The sequence below is a fragment of the Balaenoptera acutorostrata genome, chromosome 2 (genome assembly GCF_949987535.1).
Source record: "Balaenoptera acutorostrata chromosome 2, mBalAcu1.1, whole genome shotgun sequence".
NCBI lineage: Eukaryota > Metazoa > Chordata > Mammalia > Artiodactyla > Balaenopteridae > Balaenoptera > Balaenoptera acutorostrata.
Genome location: NC_080065.1, coordinates 47,666,903 through 47,684,652, shown reverse-complemented (window position 1 = coordinate 47,684,652; position 17,750 = coordinate 47,666,903). Strand labels below are relative to the sequence as shown.

General features: G+C 36.6%; 1 protein-coding gene across 8 annotated transcripts in view; it reads right to left on the bottom strand.

Annotated features, from left to right (window-relative positions):
• The window catches only part of GPBP1 (GC-rich promoter binding protein 1), a 104,187-nt gene that overhangs the window by 36,091 nt on the left and 50,346 nt on the right, over positions 1–17,750 (bottom strand). For 7 of the 8 annotated variants that reach the window (XM_057540320.1, XM_057540319.1, XM_057540321.1 and 4 more), the window contains 6 exons: positions 17,653–17,712; positions 9,972–10,156; positions 9,212–9,352; positions 7,653–7,820; positions 6,985–7,172; positions 2,297–2,399 (listed from right to left, as the gene is read on the bottom strand). In XM_057540320.1, the coding sequence (XP_057396303.1) occupies positions 2,297–2,399; positions 6,985–7,172; positions 7,653–7,820; positions 9,212–9,352; positions 9,972–10,156; positions 17,653–17,712 (845 nt within the window). The remainder of the gene's footprint in view (positions 1–2,296; positions 2,400–6,984; positions 7,173–7,652; positions 7,821–9,211; positions 9,353–9,971; positions 10,157–17,652; positions 17,713–17,750) is intronic. The other variant, XM_057540324.1, reaches the window with a different exon arrangement.

Below are 17,750 nucleotides of genomic sequence, written 5' to 3'. Positions count from 1 at the left end.
GCCTGCAAGCCACAACTGCTGAACCCACGCACCACAACTACTGAAGCCAGCGCACCTAGAGCCCGTGCTCCACAGCAAAAGAAGCCACCGCAATGAGAAGCCAGCTCACCCCAACAAAGAGTAGCCCCCTCTAGCCACAACTAGAGAAAGCCCACACACAGCAACAAAGACCCAATGCAGGCAAAAATAAATAAATTTATTTTAAAAAAAAAAAGAAAAGAAAAAGGTCCTGGCTTTCCCAAGGTCCTGAATTTAGCTGAACTCAACACTAAACATAGCCTCCTCCATCCTTTAAAAAAAAAAAAACAAACAAAAAAACAAAACGTATTACAGAGCTGCAGCAATCCAAACAATGTGGCACTGGCATAAAAACAGAACTGAAGGGACTTCCCTGGTGGCGCAGTGGTTGAGAATCCGCCTGCCAATGCAGGGGACACGGGTTCGAGCCCTGGTCAGGGAAGATCCCACATGCCATGGAGCAACTAAACCCATTCGCCACAACTACTGAGCCTGCACTCCACAGCCAGTGAGCCACAACTACTGAGCCCACGTGCTGCAACTACTGAAGCCCGCACACCTAGAACCTTCTCTTGCTCCACAAGAGAAGCCATCGCAATGAGAAGCCCGTGCACCACAACGAAGAGCAGCCCTGCTCACTACAACTAGAGAAAGCCCGTGCGCAGCAACGAAGACCCAACACAGCCAAAATTAAAAAAAAGTAAATAAATTTATAGGGGAAAAAACCCCCACAAAAACAGAACTGAAGACCAATGAATAGCAAGCCCAGAAACAAACCCTTGCATATACAAATGATTTTTAACAAGGGTGCCAAGACCATTCAATACAGAAAGCACAGTCTTTTTCAACAAATGGTGTTGGGAGAAAAATACAAGAAATGAGAGGGAAGAGAGCACCACTGGTGGGAATGTAAAATGGTGTGGCTACTACAGAAAAACAGTACGTCAGCTTCTCAAAAAGTTAATAATAGATAACCATATGATGCAACAATTCTACTTCTGGGTAAATACTTGAAAGAATTAAAAACAGGGACTCTACAGATATCGATAGAGTCTACAGCTATCTATACACTATCTATCTATCTATAGATATAAATGCTGCTGTGAACATGGGTGTATAGGTATCTATCTATAGACAGAAAGATATAGATAGATACAGATACCTATACACCCATGTTCACAGCAGCATTATTTACAACAGCCAAAGGTGGAAGCAATCCAAGTGTCCATCAATGAATGAATGGATAAACAAAATGTGGTACATACACATATAATGGATTATTGTGTCTTAAAAAAAGGATATTCTGATTGACCCGTGCTTCAACATGGATGAATCTCAAAGACATTCTGCTAAGTGAAATAAGCCAGTCACAAAAGGACAAATACTGCGTGATTCCACTTACATGAGGTACCCAGACAAATTCACAGAGACAGAAAGTAGAGTGGTGGTTTCCCAGGGTTGGGGGAGCAGAGAATGAAGTTATGGTTTAATGGGTACAGAGTTTCAGTTTTACAAAATGAAAAGAGCTCTGGAGGTGAGTGGTGGTAATGGTTGCATAACAATGTCAATGTACCTAATGCCACAAAACTGTACACTTAAAAATGGTTGAAATCATAAATTTTATGTTATGCGTATTTTGCCACAAATTTTTAATTAGGACGATAAAGTCTATTTTATTATGAAGTAAACGTAACTAATTTCCTCAAAGATTTCATTCAAAACATTTAAGAAGTGTTTTGAAGATTATAATATAAATTATAATATCTCCATATAGAAAATCACTTCTGCATGACCAGAACTATTTTAAAAAACTATAATGGATTTGAAAAAGAAAAATGTCAACTCCCTGACACTCTATTGTACATTTTCTAAGGAATACTCTTTCAAAACAGCAACTATGAAGACATTAAAAAAAAGATGTTCTAGAATATAAAATATTCCTATGCCAAGAAAAGGATAAAAAAATGAAGCTACATTTGGCAAAGCTACTGTTGTTTTCTACTTCTTATCCCCAAGTCATTTTTTAAATACCTGAAAAGTGACAAATCATATTCTTTACACTAATTCCTAAGCACTGCAGATCCATGGATTTAAAGAAGTCAGCATTGCAGACCTATTTAAAACAAAGGCAAATCTGACCTACAGTGTGATGTTTAACAAATTCCTAAATAAAACTGTAAAACTTTCTCCCCACCCCTCAAAAATGCTTAGTTATATGTTGTTCTGATTAAGGAAGGGCAATTTTTAAAGTGAATTTATATGATTCAGCTCTTCTTACCTGTTCACTAATAACCTGGAATTCTCTCATTTCATCCTCAGTTAAGGGAGCACATGTTTCATCATTTTCACTGTCTTCTTGCCAGCCCATCTCCTTTAACAATCTGGAAAGGGGGGAAAGAATAAATTTAATTTAGAACTTAACCCAAGTAAGATAATTCCTTTTACACTGTGAGCAAGAAAACATGATCCATTTTATTGGGTTAGCCAAAAGGTTCGTTCGGTTTTTTCTGTAAGATGGCTCTAGTAGCGCTTAGTTGTCTTTAACTTCATTTGAAACAATTTTGTTAGACTGTATTGTAACAGCTGTCATATTCAGCATGCATTTTAAAAAAAGCTTATCAAAATTGGTGAATTTTTGTGTAGCCATTTTAACAGTGAAGATGGAACAAAGAACATGTTTGGCATATTATGCTGTATTATTTCAAGGAAGATAAAAATGCAACTGAAAAGCACAAAAAGATTTGTGCAGTGTATGGAGAAGGTGCTGTGACTGATCGAACGTGTCAAAAGAGGTTTGCGAAGTGTCGTGCTGGAGCTTTCTCGCTGGACGATGCTCCATGGTGAGGCAGACCAGTTGAAGTCGATAGCGATCAAATCGAGACATTAATTGAGAACAATCAACGTTATACCATGCGGGAGATAGCCAACATACTCAAAATATCTAAATCAAGCGCTGGAAGTCATTTGCACCAGCATGGTTATGTTACTCACTTTGATGTTTGGGTTCTACGTAAGTTAAGCGGAAGAAAAAAAACCCTCTTGACCATATTTCCACATGCGATTCTCTACTTAACTAACATAACGAAAACATTCCGTTTTTAAAACAAGTTGTGACGGGCGATGAAAAGTAGATACTGTACAGCAATGTGTAACGGAAGAGATCGGACAAGCAAAATGAACCACCACCAACCACACCAAATGCCCGTCTTCATCCAAAGGTGATGTTGTGTATATGGTGGGATTGGAAGGGCATCCTCTGTTATGAGCTCCTTCCGAAAAACCAAACGATTAATTCCAACAAGTACTGCACCCAATTAGACCAACTGAAAGCAGCACTCGACGAAAAGCATCCAGAATTAGTCAACAGAAAATGCATAATCTTCCATCAGGATAACGTAAGACCACGTGTTTCTTTGCTGACCAGGCAAAATCTGTTACAGCTTGGCTGGGAAGTTCTGATTCATCAGCCGTATTCACCAGACACTGCAGCTTCAGATTTCCATTTATTTTGGTCTTTACAAAATTCTCTTAACAGAAAAAATTTCAACTCCCTGGAAGACTGTAGAAGGTACCTGGAACAGTTCTTTGCTCAAAATATTAAAAGTTTTGTGAAGACGGACTTCCCTGCTGGCGCAGTGGTTACGAATCCGCCTGCCAATTGCAGGGGACACGGGTTCGAGCCCTGGTCCGGAGAGATCCCACACGGCACAGAGCAACTAAGCCGGTGCACCACAACTACTGAGCCCACGTGCCACAACTACTGAAGACCGTGCGCCTAGAGCCCGTGCTCCGCAACAAGAGAAGCCACCGCAATGAGAAGCCCACGCACTGCAATGAAGAGTAGCCCCCGCTCGCCGCAACTAGAGAGAGCCCGCGTGCAGCAACAAAGACCCAATGCAGGCAAAAATTAATTAATTAAAAAAAAAAGAATACATAAACAACAAGGTCCTACTGTATAGCACAGGGAACTATATTCAGTATCCTGTAATAAACTGTAATGAAAAAGAATCTGCATCAGTTTGCTGTACACCAAAAACTAACACATTGTAAATCAACTATACGTCAACTGAAAAAAAAAAAAAGATTAACAGGGAATCAACCACTTTCTCTAGTTGGGCAAACAAGAATACTGTAGCCATGACTGCTGCATCTGACTTAGAGCCTTTAAAGCTTCTGTTTCTTATATGGCCACATATCTTGTACTAGTCTGATTATACTGTTTTTTTTTTTAAAACATCTTTATTGGAGTATAATTGCTTTACATTGTTGTGTTAGCTTCTGCTGTGTAACAAAGTGAATCAGCTGTATGTATACATATATCACCAAATCCCCTCCCTCTTGCGTCTCCCTCCCACCCTCCCTATCCCACCCCTCTAGGTGGTCACAAAGCACAGAGCTGGTCTCCCTGTGCTATGCGGTTGCTTCCCACTAGCTATCTATTTTACATTTGGTAGTGTATATATGTCAGTGCCACTCTCTCACTTCCTCCCAGCTTACCCTTCTCCCTCCCCGTATCCTCAAATCCATCCTCTATGTCTGCGTCTTTATTCCTGTCCTGCCCCTAGGTTCTTCAGAACCATTTTTTTTTTAAGATTCCATAATAACATCCCTTAAGCATACTCCTTTTTTTTTTTTTTAAACTTTGGTTGATTGGTTGGTTGGTTTGTGTGTGTGTATGTATGTATGTATGTATGTATGTACGTATGGCTGTGTTGGGTCTTCGTTTCTGGGCAAGGGCTTTCTCTAGTTGCGGCAAGTGGGGGCCACTCTTCATCGCGGTGCACGGGCCTCTCATTATCGCGGCCTCTCTTGTTGCCGAGCACAGGCTCCAGACGCGCAGGCTCAGTAATTGTGGCTCACGGGCCTAGTTGCTCCGCGGCATGTGGGATCATCTCAGACCAGGGCTCGAACCTGTGTCCCCTGCATTGGCAGGCAGATTCTCAACCACTGCGCCACCAGGGAAGCCCCAAGCATACTCCTTTTTACACCTAACTCATCTTTCAAATTGAACCTGTCATATATTGGCTACTTTGTAGCCTTTACACATTTTCAAACAATCTCATAAAATAACAGTGCTCAGAGACTGGAAATAAAATATAACACTATACCCATATTTTACAGATGAAGAACCAGGATCACTTAAGTAAAAACAATTTGCCTACTTGACAGCAAAGAAAGGAGGAGAATTCTGGTTTTTTGCCTCCTAAGTTAGTATACATTGCACCAAACTCTGCTGCCTCTGGACTAAAATGTCACAGTCACCATCACTGTTAATTACTATTTCTCACATTTCTTTTACTCATTTAATGCTTTGTCTTCACTGTAACCTAGATGGCCTCCCTGTGGAATGGCACTTCCATTCTCAATGCCACCCAGTCCAGAGTCTACAGATCTAGACTGGTAAAAACAATCTCACACCTTTCACCAGATCCTTACTTTTACTTGTTTCACTTTTAAAAACTGAATCATAACTAAATAATAATGCAGATGGAACAAATTATTTCAAATGTTATGAAAAACAAGTATTCCTAACTGTCCATTCTCTCCTCTTTCCACTTCCCTCCAAGGGCTGTAACTGTTAACTGTTTCTAGAATAGCTTTCAAAACAAATACTCTGTATTTCTCTATTCCCCACAATTAGGAATACACCACAACAGTGATCTGCACTTTGCCTTTTCATTAGCATTTCTTCCCATTCTCTTTCAAATTATTACCAAATCACCCTGATACCATTTTCACAATTACCACCCTCCACTAAATATTTTCAATGGCTTCCCACTTCCTAAAGAACAAACTCCTTAACCTTAACACCATGACCACAAATTCAAATTCCTTACACTAGAAAAAGCACAGGACTAGAAGTGGAAGACCTGGGTCACAAATCCTACTCTCCACAAACCAGGTATAAGACACAGGCTAATTTGTTCACTTCCCTATTTCTTCATCTGAAGCATTGAAAGAGCTTGAATAGATCTCTAAGGCCCTGCCTTTTCATTTTATCTCTAATTCCATTAAGGACTCCACACTCCTGTCAAGATATTCTATTCACTAACCCTAAAACAAACTAGGTATGTATTCAACTCTAAATATCCTTTCATGCCCCTTTGTATTCCAAAATGACTACCCAGTACCCTTGCCCGTACTGTCTCACCCTTTCAGATTTAATTTAGGTCCCAATTAAAACTCTGACTGGTACTCAAGCCATATGCTATCTACCCCCAAACTCCCTTGAATTTCTCTGGCACTCATTTCTATTAATTCATATGGTGCTTAGACAAGGTTAACAACTACCCCTCTGTTGTTGAAGCTATCCTCAATACCTTGACGACATACTGAAACTTGATAATAATAGTAATATATGTGCCTATTTCATGTTTTATATTTTTTAACAAAAAAATTGTCATCCTTGAGAAATGTATCACTGATGCCTATGTTGTTAAATCAAGCAATATAAGTACTTAAATATGTATGTAACTTAAGAATCAGAAAGTTTACAGGGAGTTCCCTGGTGGCCTAATGGTTAGGATTCAGGCTTTCACTACCGTGGCCCAGGTTTGATCCCTGGTTTGGGAACTGAGATCCCGCAACCAAAAAAAAAAAAAAAAAATTACATAAAATTTGAAGCCATGGAAAAGAAATATCACTCAATTTTCAGAGAAACACATGCTACAACATGGATGAACCTTGATAAAGTATTACTGAAAGCAGACTGGTGGTTACCTAAGGACAATGAGTAACAATGAGGAGTAACTGTAAATGAACACAGGGTTTCTTTCTGGAGTGAAAGAAATGTTCTAAAATTAGACTGTGGTGACAATTACACAACTTCAAATACACCAAAAATTAGTGAATTGAGTAAAAAAATTATAGTATATAAATTATATCTCAATGAAGCTGTTAAAAAATAAATCAATTTTCTATAATAAAATCAAAATTCTGGGTAGAGACAAAAGTAAAAATACTAACCTGTGTTCTGCTTCCAGTGAACTAGAAAGAACATCAGTTTGTGGGAAGGTTGAAGACCGAATGATCTGTTGGGAAATTACTGAGGCATTGCCATTCTCTTGTGGAATTTCATTTTCATCAAAGTTTCGGTTTATATCCCTTTCTTGGTGAGTACTGTTGCTGTTATGCAAATTAAATGAGTCGTCATCCTGATTTTTGAAGAGTTAAAAAAAAATGAGTTAGACAATAGAATTGTTTAAAAAAAAAACTTTAATAGATCCTGGTTAGATTTTCATTGATAAAACAACTGTAATGCTTATATAATCATTTAGGAGACAGTTTCATAAGACGTAAAACTAAGTTGTGAAGGGTAGCAACAGCTTTCTGACTCTATGTATTCACATCTATTCAATAAAGACAAAACTAAAAGGATAAATAAAGGTAGGTAAGATGGGGAAAACCAAAAACACAAACATCAACAGGAATTTTTTTTAATTTCATTTTTGCACAGGAACTACAGAGTAAGAAAAATCTATTTTAGAAATGAATTCATTATTTATGCAAATAGCTAGCTAGCCTTGCTTTCAGAAATATGAAAATATTCAAAGGTCCTAAATAAATAATATTGGCCCACCTATTCCAATGACATGCTAATGTCAAACCAAGAATTACACTGCAAGTTCAACTACCTTTTCTGAGCCCGCATGGCTTTCATCTTCATGTTCCTCTTCTACTCTGTCCCTTTTCAATGCTTTCAAAAATTCACTCTTCTTATCAGTGCGCATACGTGTCAGTTTGGTTAGACGAGGCTGCTGATTAAGCTTGTCAACAGGTGAAGAGGAATTTGAGCGATTACACTAAGAAAAGAAATAAAAAATGTTGATAAATGTAGACAGAGAACTAATATCAATCAATATAAAGTTCACAACTACCATGACTTTCTATTTCACCTTCTTCCCAATACAAAATTGATTTTAAATTCTATTTTAAACCTGTTTTCCACTATGACTGCCATTTTTATCTATCCCACTGAATGAGTAAACATAAAAATTTTATCCCAGAAACAATTAAGGTCTGATAATACCAAGAACTATGATTCTAAATTAGGACTTTAAATACTATTTTATAAAATGAATCCTGAAATTGCTTAAACATTTCTATAATTCAAAAAAAAAGCAGTTTTTAAAATTGTGTTCCACAGAGTTCTAAGGCTCTAGTAACAGCTTCCCGTACGAACTATTATAATTCTTTACACACAGGTACACAGATAGGGTTTTACGAGGGAAAATTTTTGTGGAAGAGCAGGAGGGGACAGTAACAGAACACGTACTGGAGCCCTTTTTGTTTTTGATATTTTGACAGTGGAGTACAAAAGAAAAGAGAACGTTAGAATTCTGTCACAGGTATTTTAAGCCATGGGAATAAACCAAAATGCTTAACTGTTGGCAATAAAGTCTGCAGACTATAATGAATTTAAGCCACAACCAACCAGCTGAGAATGCTGGTCCTTCCATCACAGCTCTAAAATTCTATGATTGAGAACTAGCATATGAGGGGTTATAATGTTCCACTATAGTACCCAGACCAATCTCAGTTATAACAATACAGTCACAATCTCAGTCACAAGTGTCTTTTGACCCTGAACTGGTCAGGGAAGTCCCTGATCTAGAAGTTTCAGTCACAAGTGTCTTTTGACCCTGAACTGTTCAGGGAAGTCCCTGATCTAGAAGTTTCAGAAAGCTGGCTAAATGAGAAAGAAATACGTAAGCTACTTCAAGGTCAGTAAAATAATAATATGCACCTTTCCCTCTTCTTCCTCCTCTCTGCCCTCTCTTAGTGTCCATCATCCCCAAAAGAAGATTATATAATAAAAATCCTTATTTTTAGTCAAGGTTCAATCAGACAGCATAGCATAACTCTGTGGCAAAAGTCAAAATACCCATTTTCACAATTCTTCTCTTAAAAATTACTCTTTCTGGTTGATAAGTATATGGGTGTTTCACTCTATGATTTTCTCTACATTTTAGGATATTTGGAATTTTGTTAGAAATTTTAAAAATTATCCCTACTTAAACTGCAAAAAAAGCTAGCAAATGGAGGGAAGTATCTGAATCAAGTTTTCTGAAAGAACTAAAATATCTCATTTTAATGCATTCATTTAATGCATCTATGCCTTTTGTTCACTGTTAATTAAATTACCATGATTAAGACACATTTCGCTCCTCAGGAGTAATTTTAAGTGCCATACCTCTTTCACTGAAGTTGCTGATGGACTAAAATTCTTGGCAGTTGATTTAAAAGTATTAAAGTTTCCGACACCATATGTAGACTCATGAGGGAAAGAAGTCCCAACTTTATTTTCTTTAGTTTGGCTTTTCCACTGTGTAGGCTAAAGAAAAACACACAAATGTTAATTTGTATCTAAAACAGAGTGTATAGAAGAGAGAGAAAACAAACTGAACACATAAAGATGACTAAATGTGGCTCATAAAAACAATTATTTTTGTATTATACCTTAATCATTTCTACATGGTTCTCATCCATCTTTTTTTACAAATAAAATCAATACCTGGTATTCAGATAAAACATCTAACTACACTGATGTTTTTTCAAAGTTTTATAAACCTTAAGTTAGGTTTCTTTTGCCTAATACCAAGAAAACACAAGTGACCGAGTTTCAAAAACCTAAAACTGAACACGAAGGACAGAGTATTTTATACATTATTATTAAGCAAATATATCACAGATACATCTTGCAAAACAAGTATTTATAGATTTCATTTACTACTGACTACTAAAATAAGAAAACATACATGGACAAACACACAAGCCACTTACAAGACAATTAAAATCAATGACACACAGTGGGCCAACAACGCTTTCCACTTAGAAATCAGCAGTCCACCAATACCCCCACACTTCGACGTGAAATTTTTAACATTTTTTCTGTCAAAGTAATTCAGTTGATATCAACTTAAAACTTGCGTGTTTAACAACTTAGAACTTACTTTTGTAGGTGGAGCGGCAGGCTTAGGGACTAAGCCTTTATAAACACTTGGACCAGTCCCATTCTTAACTGGCTGTGACTGAAGATTTCCTACTACTGGGAATCCAGATAGCTGTAAGTCTTTTGTATTACCTTTCTTAATGACCAGCATCCTTTGAGTTCTAGATTTAGGATTCGGGGGATATTCTGCATAAATAAAGCACGAGCAATAGTTACACAGTTTAAATTTTAGCATAAAATTAAACCACCAAAAGAATCGTATATTCCAAACTTGATTATATTTAAAAACAACAGCTGCTTCCTGAGTAAAATAATTAAGCTAAGTATGAACTATATTCCTGCTTGAGAAATGAAGCTAAAACAATCAAACAAGTGATAGCAAGAATTGAGCAATGTCAAGTAACAAAGACGAATTAAGCTACTAGATAGGTTCCTAGAATGGTTAACTATGACCCAGCCAAAATTAACTACATTCTAGCATACTTTTCATTAATTTTTTTAAATTACAAATTTCATCCTAATGGCTCTTAAGACTTAAAATATACAATATATTATATTTTCCTCTTCTCCATTTTGAAAAGAGAATTTTCCTAATTCCTTCATTCTTTTTATCTCACTCATAAAGTTATTACTAATTAGAAAGAAACTACAGTCCCTCTATTTCTAAATTCCTACTTAAGTTATGACTAATGAAGAGGGGAATTGTTTTCATAATACCAATTCATTCAAATATTTACTGGCCATCCAAACTACACTGAAGGCATTGTGCAAGTCGTAGGGGATCCAACTCAGTCCTGGCTTCTGAAGATAGTACTAGAAATAATAGTTGCTAACTGAAAGCTTTTCTCAGTACACCCACAGTTGCTAAAATACGAAAAATTACTCCTAGAGTTTAATCAGTCAATGTGTAATCAAACAGATGTTACAGTGAGCATATTCACAATTATGGCAGTGACGTATGTCTTTCTTCCCTTAGAAAAACTCTGAAAGCATCAGTTTCACAGTTGGAGAGTTTAGAAGAAAAGAATTAACTCAAAGAAAGAAATCGCAGAAAAACTAAATTAAAATTAGCTTAAGATACGACTCTGTGAGATGGTGAGTAGCACAGATGTATATGATGATGCCCTGCGTCAAACAAACCAAACTTCCTACAGGATTATCTCAAAAACTAAACTAAACAAGGACTCCTAGGGACATGGAGGGACTCTCGAAGTCCATCTGAAACCGAACTCTTCAAACTATAGACCTGATATGGTATGTCATTTACTGTAATGCTAAAGGATTAAAGAACAAGGACCTGGCAATTCCTTGGCAGTCCAGTGGTTAGGACTCTGCGCTTTCACTGCCAGGGCCCAGCTTCAATCCCTGGTCAGGGAACTAAGATACCGCAAGCCATGTGGTACGGCCAAAAAAAAAAAACACAAACACAACAAGAACCTAAAGCAAAGTGAGAAAAGATTCATCTTTCTGAAAGTTAAACACTGAAAGTTTATCTACTAGGGCAAACATTCCAACTGCTCAGCTGCCTACAAAGGCCCAAGATATTAAGGCTAAGAAAGATATTTTCAGGCACATAAGGACACAAATTATATCACCAATATATAGTTTTTCTGAAAAACTAACAAAATGAAGTCAAAACGAAAATGAAGAATAATGATCTCAAACAGAGGCCAATGAAGAACACTAGAAATAGTGCTAAACAATTTAAGTTACAATTACTTCCGGTAAACAGATGGTTACAGCATAACTAAAATTCTTGAAATTAGCAATTCTTTAAATTAAAATATAAGAGAAAATCTTAACAGTTTGGTACTCAAAATCTAAATTAAATGAAGCTCAGGAATCTGAAGAATGATTGACTGATGCTGGGAAATGCAAAAGGTAGTAAGAGTTTGCAAGGTCTGATCTCAGAGGAATTCAAGTGTTAAAGCAAGGGGTGTTTCTATCAGTACAGCACAATTAAGTTCAAACATGACTGATGAAGACTTCTATTCCAATATTACGAACTAAGCACACAAGTTTATCTTCTTTCTCTTCTAGATCCTTATGTTAAAATTACTATAAGGGAGGAAAACAAATAAAACAGTAAAAAAGAGGAGAAGGGGACTTCCCTGGTGGCGCAGTGGTTAAGAATCCACCTGCCAATGCAGGGGACACGAGTTTGATCCCTGTTCCGGGAAGATCCCACATGCCTCGGAGCAACTAATCCCATGTGCCGCAACTACTGAAGCCCACACGCCTAGAGCTCCTGCTCTGCAACGAGAAGCCACCACAATGAGAAGCCCGTGCACCGCAACGAAGAGTAGCCCCCGCTCGCCGCAACTAGAGAAAGCCCGTGCGCAGCAACGAAGACCCAACGCAACCAAAAATGAATAAATAAATTTATTAAAAAAAAAAAAAAGAACAGGAGAAGGTTCATCAGCAATGGATGACCTCAACACATACTTCTAGAGAGTGAAGTAAAGGAAAAAACTTCAGCTTAGAGTGTGTGCACAAAGGAACCCAACAGCTGAGGAGGGGGCTAATCTGCCCTGTAGAATCCTAGATTGTAGAACTGGGACTTGGAAGTGCCATATAAGGCAGAAGACAGAAATGAAATCTTTTCAGACAAAAATCAATCACCAAGAAAAGATCTTTACTAAAGTAAATCCTAAACAACGTATTGATACTTTAGGCAGAAGTAAAATGATCCCACATTGAAGGCTGAAGGTACAAGAAGAAAAAGAAAATATTTTTATACGTAAATCATCATTCATCAAAACTAGAAGACAGAAGAAGAGAACAGATAAGCAAGCAGGCATTGTTTAAGCCTCAATATAATTCCTGACTACAAAGTTCACCTTTCCTAAAACAGGATTTCTAGACACCTAAAGGTACCTAAAAGATGATGATAGGGATTGGGAAGAAAGAGAAGCAGACATAGTGCTTGCTGATGTGCTTAGGAAGTATTCACAGTCAAGCAGTACAGAGGTTAAGACCATGTGTTTTTGTGCCAGATTTACAGAATTTTAATACTTGCTCCAACCTCACTAGTTTATCTCTCATCTGTAAAATGAAAAACAGTTCCTGTCTCAGAGTTGCAGTGAAATGTTTTCTTTAAACCAAATACCAGAAAAAATGTCCAGAAGTCATATACAATCTCCACTGTACTAGGCTTCCAATTGTATTTCAAATTAAAGGTGTCCTTTTTCAAGAATTTTAAACCTAAAATTTAAACCTAAAATCCAAGAGAGTATGGAAGATGAGAAAAACTATAAAAGAAATAAACACCTTTAATAAAGACTAACCTATATCCTATATAACTATGCTGAACATACTACATAAACCTGCCTGTTTAAGAACAAGAAAAGTGTTCTTAGTCTAATAGGCCAGAATGGCGGCCACCAGCAGTGGTGTTCACGTTGTAGAGTGTTCCCAAGTGTGTGTGCCACCAGTGTCTATGTCCCCAGGGTGAGCTGCAGCCTCTCCAGAGAGACTCTCCAAGACCAGCAGCTGCTGGTTATTGAACTGCTGGTATCATGAGACTGACTGACCAAAATCGAGGACTTGGACTCCAGAGACCCTGCTTTTGATCGGGAGACACCCTATCTGAGAGCTTGAATTAATAAGAATGTGTTAAATATCAATACAAGAACAAACAAGCCAAAAAGAACGAATGGGGGCAGGGGGAGTATTGGAGGGAGGGGGAGGGGTGAGGGAGGGGGAGGAGGGGAGGAAGGAGGGGAGGGAGGGAAAGTTAGTTCTTGATGGTAATAATCACATATAAGTAATGGAAAAGGTGATGGCAGCACTAGTAACTTAAATCTGCCTCATTTATATTACTTATAAACTGGCTCATCTATTCATAGATTATCTCTACAAATTCTCCTCACACAAACCTTCTGAGTTAAAGTGTTGAATCTGTTGGATTCAAACAGTATCCAATGACGACACCTACACTTTCTCCATTTACTTTATCAACTGGTAAACTACAGGAAAAAGACCCAAATTGTTCATTTTTTTAAAGAGAAAATTTATATATTGATGAAAGACTTTAACACTTATAAACAAGAATTAGAAAGTAAGTGACTTTGGTGACTTCCTTCTGTTAAGTCATATGTGCTTATTATCAAGCTCATATAAACAGTTACTCTTATTCAAACTGCCTTCAAAATACCTCAAGGCAAATGTTTTGGATTTTCATATCATTATTTCCCTCTATCCTCACAGACAACTGTGACCTGATAATAACTGACTTTAAATATCCTTTTATTATCTTGTTACTTCATGCTCTTCCAGTATCTTTGAATGTTACAATTAGTTTTGTTCCTTTAAATCCAAAGCCAATGGTGGAGGGGAAAGGCTCAAGCCTCTGAAGAAAGATTAGAATTAAAATACTGCCACATATAATATTGATACAAAGTAAGCTGGCCAGACATAAGTCAGAGGTGACATCTCAATTCCTCATCTTCTTTTCTGTCTTTAACTATACTCTCCATATAGTTGCCTTATATATACATATATACATTCTGATTCAATCAGTTTTTACTTTTATTTTTCAATCTATCACTTAGGACATTCTTTTTTGCCCTTTATTAAATAAATCTACCAGAATCTCCCTCACTTATTGGATTTGAACATAATTAGCTAACATGTATTAAAAACCTGTGACATGACCAAGGATACGACACAGTAGACAATTTAATATTAACAGTGCTTTTTCCATTAGTGTTAGTGTAGTGATCCTCCTCATTTCACAGACAAGAAAATTCACTCAGACATTAAGTAATCTTCCCAAAGTCTAAATAATTAATAAGTAAAAGACCTAACATTAGGGCCCAGACCTATCTGATTCCAAAACCAATGCACTTAACCACTATATTATACTACTGGAGAAAATGGAAATTAAAGTATTGCTAGGTCAGATACTTCAAAATGTATACTATCTCCAACTAAAAATACTAATAACAATCCTGTACTGAATGGTCAAAATTAAGAGGCTTGTAAGTATACACTACTAAGTCAGGGGTCCGCCCTTTCCCTCACCATCACAGTGATGTCAGTTAATATATTTTTCTTTTTAATCAGCCAGTTAATAATTTAATTTGCTCATCTTGACATAAGAGGCAACTTTAATGTGTGAATAAAAGCATACAGCCAAGGGAAGGATAAACAGTATTTTAATTAAGTTTTCACACTAATTTGAAGAGGAAACTTAACCACATAAGATACAAAAACATACAAATATCAAAAGCAAACAATCAGTACCACAGCAATTAAATCCAGTTGAACACTAATTTTAAAACAGAAAAATATTTTTAAGATTATTTTTATACAGATTGATGTTGTTTGAATTTTGCTGGTTTTGAATTTTTTATTTAATGTACAAATCTTTTGTTTTACAGTAGTATGAGAGTTTTAATCAAATGAGTTTCACTAACATAATTTATGTCAAAGCAGGAGTATGCTATTCTTTCCTTTAACAAGGTCCCCATGTTACTCATATGAAAAAAGAGTAGGCTTAAGTAAATATATTTCTAAAACAAAAACAACTTAAATGAACGCTACGTGTAACTCTGACCAAATAAAACTTACTTGTGTCAAGTTGTCTAATCAAACTATTAACTTTTCCTTCTCAACCTTGAACACGTGTTGCATTACCTTTTCTTCTTGTTATAATGTTAGCAATTGTTTTCATATAAGAAAGACATTGAAGGAAAGTGTAGTCATATCAATATATAAACAATCTACCAACAGAATGCTTTTATACAAAGAAATTTGATAAAGATTATTCCCTTCTCTTAATCCTTTTACAAAGTCACTTTAAAAACTTCACTTGTTTCATGACCTAAACGCATTTAGTGCAATCATGTCACTCAACCTGTATGCTAGTGGTTAATACCATTAGAATTCTCTCTAGAAAACAACCCACCTTTAAGAACTGGTCACCAGGGACTTCCCTGGTAGCACAGCGGTTAAGAATCCACCTGCCAATGCAGGGGACATGAGTTCGATCCCTAGTCAGGGAAGATCCCACATGCCACGGAGGAACTAAGCCCGTGCACTACAACTACTGAGCCTGCGCTTTAGACCCCACGAGCCACAACTACTGAGCCCATGCACCACAACTACTGGAGCCAGTGCGCCTAGAGCCCGTAATGAGCCCCTAGAGAAGCCCGCACACCACAATGAAGAATTGCTCCCGCTTGACGCAACTAGAGAAAGCTAGTGCGCAGCAACGAAGACCCAACACAGCCCAAAAAAAAAAAAAGAGCTGGTCACCAATTTGCTTTGATTTAGAAGGCTAAAAAAATGAATAAAGTTCTTAAAGATGAGCCTTGATGCTCTTAAGTACTGTATCAAATATGAGAAAAACTCAGGAATAAATTCATCAAATTCTCAAGGAATAAACACAAATATATATGCTGAGCTGAAACAAGACTATGCTTAAGTTAATTACTAGTGACTGAAGTTTTTCATTATTTAGTATCTTAAGCACAAAACGTTAGGCTCTGCTAGTGATATGTTCCTGACATATTACGCCAACACAAATAGACAGCAGGACTTCTAAAAACACACAAATCAATTTGATAGTCACTAATGTCTCAAATTGCATACAAACACACAAACACATCATTTTCTCTCTCTCTTTCTCACTACCCAAATCAGTCACCCAGGTAAATTATTTTAAAATTCTCACAGGCACACTGAAGTGCCCTAAATTTCTGTTTACTTTTAAATCATTAGGTATATGAGATAATTAGTAAATATTAATCTTATGCATCAAGCAACAGTGATCCTGGTTAAGATCAAAACACTACAGAAGTTACAGATATAAACTGTAGGGTGTTTCCAATAAAGCTAATTAAGATCTAAGTAGAATTAAACTTATATTTAACTATAGTTTAAATAGCTTGACTACTTTCACTCAAAGTATTTTTTATTTGGGATATTATGTTTAGACTCTTGCAATTTTTGATCTACAAAAGGACAGTTTCAGGGACAAACTGGTGGTGTTTGCTTTTTAATACATATTACATTTCCGTTATTAAATTTTGACTTACCTGGAAGGAAGTAGCACTAGAAAAGTTCTACTGAAGTCCTTCCTAAAATTCTCTCATGTCTTCCTCAGGAACATAGCTATTTTAAATGTTGCAATGGGGAAAACAATATTTGGGAACCCAGGGGGTAAAGTAAGAAAGAACTAGTGAAGTGTGATACAATGAAAGTTTCATTGTATTCCTATGGGAAGTACTGGGAATTTAACAATTAATCAAGCCACAATTAACCATTTTCTTTTTTCTAATGCAGACACACTTTTTAGTTTACCTAAGACACAGTAAAGAGTACATCTTCCTTTTAAACATCTTTTCAACTAGTGCCCAAAATCCTTAGACCAACCCTGAAACAGGAGAACCAAAATCTTTATATTAATACATTTTATTCTCAATATTTTCAAAGATGTATTTGCCTTTAAATCATTTCTAAAATTATTATATTAACCAAGGATCAGTACCAATAGTATCTATAGGTAGTTTTATATGACAAATGCTCACTAACATTCTTGATTTTTTATTTACTTTCATTTTAATCAAATCCAAATTATTCCTAATTTCTTAGATTTTATTTAACACCTTCCAGGTGGTTCTATATTCTTATGCAATCAGCTGTTCCCAGAAAAACTGAATAATAAGGAAACATACCTAAGAGAGGAGCTTGGGAGATTTTTTTGGTTGGGTATGTGTGTGTCTGGGCGTGTAGGCCTGGGGAGAGTGGCAGAAATACTAATTTGCAATACAGA